Consider the following 11645-nt stretch of genomic DNA (forward strand, 5'->3'; position numbering starts at 1 on the left):
GGTCAGTTTGACTTCATATTTTTCAAAATTAAAATTTTTTAAAATGTCCTTCCGAAGCGGGCAATGGGATTTCAATTCCGATGACCGACAGCTTCTTACGGGCAAACCCCACACCAAAAATAGTGCCGACATAGTTAAAGTCAGTTAAAATTATTTTAGTTGGTTTGATTGGTTAAAGTGTTTTAAATTTGTTGGAGTTTTATTAAATTTGTTCAAGTTTGTTAAATCTGTTCAAGTTTATTAAATTCATTGAAGATTAATAAGTTTGTTAAGGTTCATTAAAATTGAGATGATATGTTTTAAAGTGTGTTTCTTCTTTTGGTTTTGAAAAGTTTTAATTGAAGTTAAAGTTTTGAAAGTTGAAGGGTTGGATTTAAGTGTTTAAATTTAGAAGTTGACCATTTGAACTCAAAGGGTGTATCCTTGACTGAAACGCCATCCAAATCTTTCAAAGTTGGTAGACGGACTCCATCATCGAAGTGATTGCCTTTTGAGAAGACCACTTTGGATTTTGAATAATCTATAATGACCATACAATAGTCTTTGTCATCCAATGGTTCTTTCGTGGTGAATCCTGCACCAAATTTTGACTTAGTTCTTTTATATTTAATATCCCAAATGTTCGCAAAATGGTGTGGTTTCTCCTTAGACCACATTGTAGTATTAAACCTTATTTTACAATTTTAGGAACACAAGGTGCATTGTGTGTCGTCCTGCATCGCTTTGGTTTTGGGATTTTTATTCATGGAGTCGTCAGCTTGTCTATCATTGTATAATCCCTTTTCAGGTGAACTCTCTTCCAGACCAAGAGTGTGGTCGGAACGTAAAGACATATGATGATGAAGACATACAAAAAAGTGTGTGGAGAACTTTCGTAAAGTGAACCTCTCATATATGGCTTTCATAGTGTTTGTCCGAGAGGAGATTAAATTGAATCACCTTGAAAGTATATCTGTGAAGAGGGCTTTACGAAAGAAACCCATAACCAGAGATTCATATATTTTTATCTAAACTAGGGTCTTTATCTTCTTATAAGGGTATGTCCCTATATTTAATTGCATCTTAAGTAACTATAACTACTCAAGAAGACTCTCGATTAAGGTTGTGATTTTGTCTTCAAGAATTTGAATTGAAATATTTTAATGTTTTATTTTTTCATTTTATTGAGGTATTAGGACCTATACTGCACAACACACAATTATGCAAAAGCCTAAAATGGGGGATTTACATCATAACTAGAAGAACAACCTTGAAGCTCTAGGGCGAAGCTTACCGACCCTAAACTATCAAACTCGTTAACTGACGTCCTCTAAACTATCATTGATGGTTTAGTTGAGGTTTAGCCTTTGCTTCGTATTTCATCTTCCTTAAGATAATTCAAATGTTTATAGTCAATCGACCAAAACACTGCCTAACTCATAAAGGAAAAGAAGTCTCAAAGGAAAAATCCTAGGTTACTATGGAATTTTTGTCAATTTTGTTAAACAAAGTTAGAACACCTTAGATAACATGTAAAGTAAATTTAATGTATCATCTAATTCATCATCCCTGCAAAATAGAGTTAGCACACCCTATATAACATGAAAAGTAAATCTAAGGCGACATCCTATCTTTTGTCTTCAACAGCCAAGTAAAACAAACTTAACATAAAAAAATTGATTAGTTGTTATTTATTTTAATAAGAATCATTCGGTCAAGATGCCCATGATTTTCTGTCATCCCGAGTTTGTTGGTTTTCATGATCTACTTAGTCTGGAGAGGCGATCAAGCATGCTCCGACTTGAAAATTCTTGTTAGCGACCATAGGTTGTGTCCTCTAAGAGATCTTTGTAGACCCAGATAGTGGGTTTAAAGTTGCGTTTAGTGATCTTTGTTCATTAGGGATCTATTTAAGTTTATTATGTCTTTTTCAGATTTTAGGGGTTGAAAATTTTATGTTACTTAAGACTTCTTAGCCAATTAAAATTTTTGGGATTTTCATTTTGATTTTGATTTTGAAATGACCTGATCAGAATCTCATGGTTATGTCCTCCTAGGGTTATTGGGGTTTGTTGTTTGATTAGACACAAGCGATTAAAAGGTACTTTTTTAGCAGTCATGGGTTGCCTCCTCCAAAGTACCTTCTCAAATCAGGTTGCATCTTATGGTTGGAGTTTAAGTTTTAATGATTTTAAGATGCATTTTAAGTTATGTCTTTTATGTTCGTTCAACATGTCATCCCTAATAAGTGTTTATTGTGCATTTGTTCTCTTACAAGAATTCAAACACTCTTTTACTCCAGGCCATTTGAGTTCGAGTTGAATTAGGCTAGGTTGACCTAAATTTAGTTCAAGTTTATTTGGATTAACCCAAGTTGGGTTGAGCTTGATCTGAAATGAGTTTTTGGTCAACTTGAGATAACTCAGGTTAGGCTAGGTTGCCTCAGGCTGAATTGGTTTAATTCATCCCCAATTTGATTGATTTGCCTCATATTAAATTGGTTTGGGTCAATCCCAGTTTGGTTGGGTTGATCGGGGTTGGGTTTGGGTTGATTTGAGCTAACTCAGGCTAGGTCAGGCTACTTGACACCCCTAAAAATTACCTACTTTTTCATGTACATTTTATGCTCATTTTTAATGATATTGCACTTTAAGAAAAGGTATTTTGCATATTTTTGGTTTCAGGTACATGAAATAGAGTTTTGGAGAAAATGAAGTAAAAATGATGCAATTTAGAGTCAAATCGAGCAAGGATGAAAATTCTGATCTAGCGTAATTTGATATGTCTTTCTATGCTTAATCTCTTTACATTTATTACATGTTATTGAATAAAATTGTACTTTAAAGAAAGTTTATTTTCATGTTTATCTTGTAGGTACAACACTTGGAGCGTATTGGAACTGAGACGAGGCGAAACGGGCACAAAACGAGATGCTGCCAACAGGGTGGCGCCTAGGCGCCAGTCTCACCATGAAAGCAGTGCCTAAACAATAGAAACGATTAGGTTTAAACCTACCTTAAGAGATTTAAAAGATTAATTAAGTCTTAATATATGTTAGACTTAATTAGAATTTTTTGATTAATTAAGCCTAATTTAAGTAAGGCTTAAATTTTTAAATAGGTATAATTTGGGTTAAACCTAATTGGGGTTTAAAGCCAATTAAGCCTAATTTAGGTAAGGCTTAATGAATTAATTAGGTTTAATTAGGGTTAGACCTAATTAGGGTTTAAGGTTAAGTATCCTAATTTAGGTAAGACTTAATGAATTAATTAGGTCCAATTGAGGTTAGACCTAATTAGGGTTTAAGGTTGATTAAGCTTAATTTAGGTAAGGCTTATTTGATTAATTAGGTCTAATTAAGGTTAGACCTAGATAGGGTTTAATGTTGATTAATCCCAATTTAGGTAAGGCTTAAAGGATTAATTAGGTCTAATTAGGTAAGCCTAATTTAGGTAAGGCTTAATGGATTAATTAGATCTAATTGGACTTAGACCTAATTAAGGTTTAAAGTTAAGCCTAATTTAGTTAAGGCTTAATCGATTAATTAGGTCTGATTGGGGTGAGACCTAATTAGGGTTTAAAGTTGATTAAGCCTAATTTAGGTGTGGCTTAAGGGAATAATTAGGTCTAATTGGGGTTATAACTAATTAAGGTTTAATGTTAATTAAGCCTAATTTAGTTAAGACTTAATAGATTAATTAGGTTTAATTGGGGTTAGACCTAATTAGGCTTTAAATTCGATTAAGCCTAATTTAAGTAAGGCTTAAAAGAATAATTATGTCAAATTGGGGTTAGACCTAATTAAGGTTTAAGGTTAATTAAGCCTAATTTAGTTAAGACTTAATGAATTAATTAGGTCTAATTGGAGTTAGACCTAATAAGGGTTTAAGGTGTCTTTTAAGCCTAATTTAAGTTGGACTTAAAGTTTAATTAAATCTAATAGGGTTTAGACCTAATTAAGGTTTAAGATGTACTTAAGATTAATTTAGGTAAGGCTTAAGGGTTTAATTAGGTCGAATAAGGGTTAGACCTAATTATGATTTAAAATATACTTAATCCTAACTTAGATAATGTTTAAGGGTTTAAATAGGTTTAATAAGATTAAAATTAATTATGGTTTAAATATAATTAAACCTGATTTGGGTAAGGTTTAACGATTTGATCAAGTCTATTGTGGGTTAGACTTAATCATGGTTTTGGGTAATCTAAACCTAGGTCTTAGGATTGGATTAGGTATAACTAGTTGGACTCAATATCTAACCTAATTTTATGTCCAATTAGATCAACCTTAAGACATATAGTCCAAAATAAATTTTTGGGCTAAATTGTAAATTTTGTATTTACAAGTCAAACCCCCAAAGATCTAAGTTGTCATTTTAAACCTTTACAAAGGTTGGTTTTAGACATTATATTAAGTTAAACCATGTATTATTGATAATAAATAAATTGTAAGTTTTATGTTGTTTGTAATTATTTTTTCTCCTTTTTTTGATTGCTTTCGTTATTTTTTTTGTTTTGTGAGGTTCATGATGAAACGTTCGACCTTGTGGGTTATTTTAGTGTCACATGTCAAATCTTGATAAAGGAAACTAAGTCTCTCTTTTCTTTTTGATGCTGAGGTTTTTGAGATACTTATGGATGATATTTTTAGTCGTTGTTAATTGGTGTCACATGTGAAATCCTGATAAATGCAATCAAGTTTCTCTTTTCTTTTTGATGTTGAGGTTTCTAAGGTACTTCTAGATGACCTTTTATTGGTTATATGCATATGTGACACACACGAGCTTGATATTAAGTGAGTTAAAAACAACAAAAAATCCTTTGTTACGAGGCCAATTTTCTTCTTACAGCGATAGATTTGTTGGCTGGTATACTTTGTTTTCTGAGACCTCGCGACTGCAAAAAAATTGTAACTAACTACTTCTTTTAGCGATTTCAACTTCTGTTATGACTAATGTATTATCTTTTGAATCATTCATAAAAGATAAGCTCCAGAATTTTAGGGACCTCCAGATGACTGCTCGACCACTGCGGAATACAGTCTTCTTTACTGACGTCACATCAGGTACATATCTACAAGAGACCGTTCTACAGGTGCTCGTGAGTTATCACAGCTAAGTGAGACTTATTCTGGTGGGCAAACAATCTGATAGTTCTACAGGTGCCCGGGGAGTTGGATGGTATCCTTGGAGGACGACATAGCTCATGACATACACTGTCTTGATTTTAAAATTAATATTATCATATTTTAATTATAATTTTAATAATTTTTTTTTATCAATCTTGATATTCACTGTTAAGTAAGATATATATCTTATTTTTTGTTTTGTTCTGAAGTCGATTTTTTGCTTTTCAAGTATCAAATATATTTTCATGATAATACTGTTGCAAACAATATTACAACTTTTTAATAAGCTATAGCTGCCCCAAACAGTCCTTTAAAGAGGTTTTGACAACAATCAAGAGCTGTTTTTGAGTTAACATGGAAGAACATTTTATCAGGCAATTGTTGTAATGGTTGATTTTCACGATGACCATAAGAGAGAGGAGAACAATATGTGTTGTTACTGCTTTGCCATCAACCCGTGTTATTCCAATTGGCCGATGTAATGAAGGGAGACAAAGTACTTATGCGTATTTATGAGTTTAAAGTTTTTATTCTGTAAATATAAATGTTTTAAGTGTGATTTATGTAAATTTGTATGTTTTGAATAAGTCCAAAATATTATTATTTAAAAATAAATTTATTCATGATGTAAATAAATCTTCCTTTTACTTATTTTCCCTGAGGTACTGAGCTTCGCCCCTTACAAGGCTACGGCTCGCAATCATCACACACGCACACTCTCTCTCTTGGTTGCACGGGAATTCCCTGTGTCTAATTAAACCGGATCGCGAGGGAATCTTCCGAGTGATCGCCGGAGCGGTGCTTTCGGCGGTGGCGTAGCAAATAAACGGAAAAATGAGAATTCTTTGGTCTTCTTCCGCTTCCCACTTGCCATTCTGACTCTCTTCCTCCTCTCTGTTTTTCTATTTATATTATAGATATGTCCCACCCTCACTAGTGTTGCACCGTTCCATTTTGTTGATTGAGCTCGCTCGAAGCTTTTCGAGGAACAGAAGAGAAAAGGAGAGAGTTTAGGTGCAGCGGAGGATGATAGAGGGCGTACAGGATGGGAAATTGCGGAACAAGGGAGGAATCTGCAGTGGTTTCAGCGCATGCTCAAGGTCGGTTTTCTTGCTGTATTTTTTTTTTCTCATAATTATTACGCATTTTCTCCCCTTTTGTGGATTTTGTTTTGCCCTTTATTGTCATTCTAACGCATCAATTTGAATTTATTTGAGAGTCGCATTTTGGGATTTAGGTTTCTTATGGATATGATATTGGTACGATGAAGCTCGAAAGTTAGTTTTTTCATGAGATGTATGATTTTTCAAGTCGCTAGGGCTTTCAAATGCTATACTTTTCTCTTTACTTTTCATTTTTATGGTATCGTATTTGATACTGAAACAGCTCTTGCAAACATTCCTACTTTTAATCTTCGCTGTTTCATTTTTTCCTTTATTTCTTTTGCATCAAGGTTTTAATTGGAATGATTTGTGCTTAGAACTTGCATTTCTTTCACAGGATGTAATTTCTTAAGTTAGCGTTAAGTCAGAAGACTTAATCGCCGAGTACAGATCTTCCATTTGGTCAATTGCCGAGCTTAATAAGATGGCATTTTTTTATATATTAACTTTTCAAAAATTCTTGTTTTGAAATCTGTAGTCATAATTTTTTATCAAGTATTAAAGGGCTGGATCACCAAAAGTTCTTTTTTTTTTGTTTAAAAGATTTCCATTTGACAGTGCAACAGCTTCAGTTGTCGCAATTGGCTGGGAAGAACTCTTCATCTGAGAAAAAGCCTAATCGCTCCTTCTCGGACATGAGCGATCCCTCCACACCAAGGAATTTTGCGGACTCCAGCAATATTGCAATATACACAGATGTGATAGCATTCACATTATTCGAGCTGGAGACCATTACAAAGAGCTTCCGTTCAGATTATGTGCTTGGTGAAGGTGGATTTGGAACTGTTTACAAGGGATATATTGATGAGAATGTGAGGGTTGGCCTCAAATCTCTGCCTGTTGCTGTGAAGGTTCTGAACAAGCAAGGTCTTCAAGGACACAGAGAATGGCTTGTAAGTAGTTAGTAGTGTTTTGGAATTTACAGACATACCACCTAATTCCTATGTATTTACATATCCATCCCAACTAAATTTTACTTTTTACATTTATACCACAATCGTTTATATCACATAAAAAATACCACTATTTTAACTTTTTAAAAGTGAAATAGACTTTTTTATGCATGGGTAAGGTGGCATATCTGTAAAAATTGACGTTTAGGTATTATAAATATGAATGCATAGGAATTGAGCGATATGCATGTAAATCTTCCTTTTTTCTTTTGTTTTTGGTTTCTTTCACTTAGTATAGTCCTTTATGGATAATTTGACTGCTTTTGCTGATCTGCTTATTTTTTTGGACTTAATGAGGTTGCTATATCATTTTCACTTGGAGTGGGATTTTTTTTTTTTTTTTTTTTTTTTGTTGCACATATGAAATTGCTATATCATCTTATCGATGTCTTTTTAATTTCTCAATACTTGTCTGTCTTGATCCACTATATTTCACTATATTTTCTTTTCATAAAGAAAGTTGTCAATAGGGTTTTGAAGTTTTTATGTGAATTTGTTTTATTGTTTGATTTGTGTGCTGATAAATATTCTGGTTAACGTTTTAGTAATTTCTCTTTGCAGACAGAGGTTAAATTTCTAGGACAACTAAGGCATCCTAATCTAGTGAAGTTGATTGGATATTGCTGTGAGGATGATCACAGACTTCTTGTCTATGAGTTCATGTTTCGGGGCAGCCTTGAGAATCACTTGTTTCGAAGTAAATAACTCCGGCATTTTCTGTAACTTTTTATATATTTTTATTTTGTGCAAATTTCATTAACATATTTCCTATTTATAGGTTCATTTTTCAGCATCTTTAATCTCTTTATATTCTTGGTTAACATTTTATACCCTGTTTAATTTGTGGGTTTAATAATTAAATGCATCTTATGATTTATTTTGTGTTAATTTCTTTCAGTATAAGTTCTGTTTTAGCTGGCGCGTTAGAGCAACTTCCATTTATGTTATTCTTCACTCTTGTTTGGTTTTTTCTCTAGTTATTTTGAGTAAATGGAAGCAACAAATGTTCAATTGTCAAGTCAATTCAACATATAAAAATGAGTCACATAGGATCTATTCAATATATTGTGAATGAAAATTTGTTAAGGTTTTTGAAATAACAGAGGCATGGAAAAAGGAGAAAAAAAGAAAGTTTGCTATAAAGTACGAACTGATATGAGGTAGATAAAGTTAATCTTGTTTGATCAATGATGGAATATGATGAATTCTGCTGGGATATTGGAAAACCTGCTTATTTTTTACTTTTTAACTATGATAGCTGGTGCGGAACTCATTGCATTTTTTTTATTGCAATCTATGATGTACATTTTCCTTCCCTTATGGATGAGAGATAATCCATGAGCAGGCTAATAATATTATTCTTGGGCTTGTCCAATTATTGGTCCTTTTATTGGACTTCGGATAAAATGGAAATTTCAATAATTTTTTTTCTTTTGATGAACTTGATAATAACGAAAATTGATTATATTATAATGCTTATTACTATTTTGAACTTAACCCTGCTTTCCCATAAACTAAGTTTTCTGTTTATTGAAATCCTAAAAGCATAGTTATTTACTTTCATTATGATGTTTAGGGTCCGACCTCTAGATTTTTGGAACACCATCTTTTATTCCTTCTTTCTTTTTTAACATTTTTTCAAATATTATGGGTTGGATCAGTAAATCTGGTGATGTTTGTAGGATATTGAAGTAGAAGGCACACTTTTATTTGCTATTTTTGTATGATGGATGAGGGAAGTGATTGTTTTTTAATTGAAGCAAAATTTATAACTAGTCAATGAAAGGAGTGCGATAGTTGGCAATTGCAATGAATTGCTAGTTGGATAAAAAACCAACATACATCAACGATATAAGCGGCCATCTGATGAAAAAGAAGAATCCCCATAGATTCATTTAAAGTATCTTGCTTGAAGTACGGTAAATTTAGTGTGTGATGATGATGATGATGGTGATGTTATGTATATATATATATATATATCTATATAAAAGCTGCTTTTGATGAAGAAGTTTTGAATCCTTTTGTTCATTTGATCGGTGAGTTCACTAGGGGATATGTTAAATAACTTTGGTAAGTAATTTGAGAGCACATCATGTTAGCAACTCTTAGTATTAGGAGATGTAACTTCCTTCCTAGGAAGACAGACTCATCAAAATGAGTGCCAAAGGTAGATGAGATATTTAGGTTATTAGAATACTTATCCAAGGTATACGGGACTAGACGCATCATAATATATATGGGGGACATTAGGATGCCACTTTTGATGAAGAAGTTTTGAAACATTTTGTTCATTTGATCGTTGAGTTCACTAGGGGTTATGTTAAATAACTCTAGTAAGTAATTTGAGCGCTCATCATGTTAGCGTCTCTTAGTATGAGGAGATGTAACTTCCTTCCTAAAAGACAGGCTCATCAAAATGAGGGCCTAAGGTAGATATTTAGGCTATTACAATACTTATCCAAGGTATATGGAACTAGATGCATCATAATATATTTTGGGGGCATTAAAATGTGTGCTTAATATAAGTGGGTATGTAGGAGCGTTATAAATTGTCACTAAGATAAAGGGAAAATTAACACAGGACTCCCTCACAATCAACTAGAATTGTGCATTTTTCTTGTGATTGGAGTCATGTAGGAGTTCATCACTTGATTCATGGGATGCACGTTATCTTATTTTCATTGGCTTGGTAGGGAATAATTTGATAATCTTCTTGTTATGTCTGATTACATAAATATTTTCTCAATTACAGTAATTAATATCTATCTCATATAACAAAAGCTTCTCTAAAAGAAAATGTGCTATGTTCATAGGGAAGACATCACACTAAATGTAAGCTTCATAACTTTCTAGCTTGATGAGAACAAGGCATTTAATTGTAATTGGCAAGGATGTGTTATTTTCCAACTAATATGAAGTTGATAAGGATGCAATAGACTGTAGATTAGTCTTAATAATTGTTTGAATAGATGTGGCATTCATTACACCACCACTTTCAATAATTCTTTTGCACATTTTCTCATAGCCTGTGATATATTTTCAAGAAGTATTCCTTATTTTCCAAACTTCATAACTAAATTTGAAGTAGAAATACATTTCCTGACAACGAAAAATGTCACAGGTGGACTCAATAATATGTGGCAAACCAAGTTGGATTGGATTGTAATAGAACTTTAAATTCATATCAAACATAAATCATCAGAGTCACTCCCATTGATTATACAATTCTCTTTAAGGCTTAAACATCTAATATCTATTTGGAAGAAATTTAAATAAAATTTAAATTATGTATAAACCAATATAAAGCACGAACAAATCGTCAGAGAATAGTGCAAGCACAAGCAATCAAACGACAACTATATTATACAATTGATCTCTCTAGGGCAAGTTAATCATGTGCAATTATCATGTACTATAATAAGTATCAATAAAATAAAATTTATTATAACTACAGAAGAGATCATTTGCTGTTATTCAAAGCCACAACCACTAATAGGAAAACTTTGGGCTATTGCACTGGACCTTCCCTTGAAACTAAAACACATACAAATGCAACCAGGTAAGTGATAAGCATAGCATGTTACAGAACCTCAATGTATGAAAATGAAAGCAATATATATATTTGTAGGTTATAGTAATAAAATTAGCAAACAAAATTTATGTGATTGACATGACATTTATAATAAAATTTAGGTGCAGATGGTTTTATTAAATATAACATATCTTGGAGTGATAATTCATATGTTATGCTAGGAAATATTGCATAATGATATGACACTAAGAATGAAATATTGGTGTAGATATTATTAAATGTAATACATACATACATCGCATACATACATACATACATACATACATACATCACATACAGACAGACACAGACATACATACATACATAGATACATACATACATAGATACATACATACGTACATACATCGCATACATACATACATACATCCATCCCTCCACACACACACACACACACACACACACACACACACACACACACACATACATTCATTCATTCATTTAACGCACTGTCGGCACAAAAAAGAAGAGGTTGTGTGGGGGTCGTCCGTAAGAAGCTGTCGGCAGCCGGAATTGAAATCTCATCGCCCGCTTCGGAAGGACGTTTTAATTTAAAAAATATGAAATCAAACTAAGCTCATATTTTTCACAGTTTAAATGAAAGAGCGCTCTATCTCAAATCCTGTATCTATCCCAAGGGATAAACACTAGACTTGAGGATGAGACTCGATCAAATAAATTAAGAAAACATATGACATCTGTTTGGGTTTGCGAAACCGTTTTATTTGCCGACAAGTTCCCCTATTTAATATAAATAATTAAATAGGGTTTATTTTAAGCTGGGTTCGGAAAAACTTCCTATAAGGGCAAGCCCCTATAGTTAATTACATCTT

General features: G+C 32.7%; 1 protein-coding gene across 4 annotated transcripts in view; it reads left to right on the forward strand.

The window, feature by feature from the left end:
* Positions 1 to 5780: 5780 nt before the first annotated feature.
* The window catches only part of LOC110032365 (probable serine/threonine-protein kinase PBL8), a 36793-nt gene continuing 30928 nt past the window's right edge, over positions 5781 to 11645 (forward strand). For 2 of the 4 annotated variants that reach the window (XM_020735977.1, XM_020735979.1), the window contains exons 1-3: positions 5781 to 6207; positions 6814 to 7163; positions 7785 to 7920. In XM_020735977.1, coding sequence (XP_020591636.1) covers positions 6153 to 6207; positions 6814 to 7163; positions 7785 to 7920 — 541 coding nt within the window. In that variant the 5' untranslated portion in view covers positions 5781 to 6152. The remainder of the gene's footprint in view (positions 6208 to 6813; positions 7164 to 7784; positions 7921 to 11645) is intronic. The other 2 variants (XM_020735978.1, XM_020735980.1) reach the window with 1 other exon arrangement.

The sequence above is a fragment of the Phalaenopsis equestris genome, unplaced genomic scaffold, assembly GCF_001263595.1.
Source record: "Phalaenopsis equestris unplaced genomic scaffold, ASM126359v1 Scaffold000932, whole genome shotgun sequence".
NCBI lineage: Eukaryota > Viridiplantae > Streptophyta > Magnoliopsida > Asparagales > Orchidaceae > Phalaenopsis > Phalaenopsis equestris.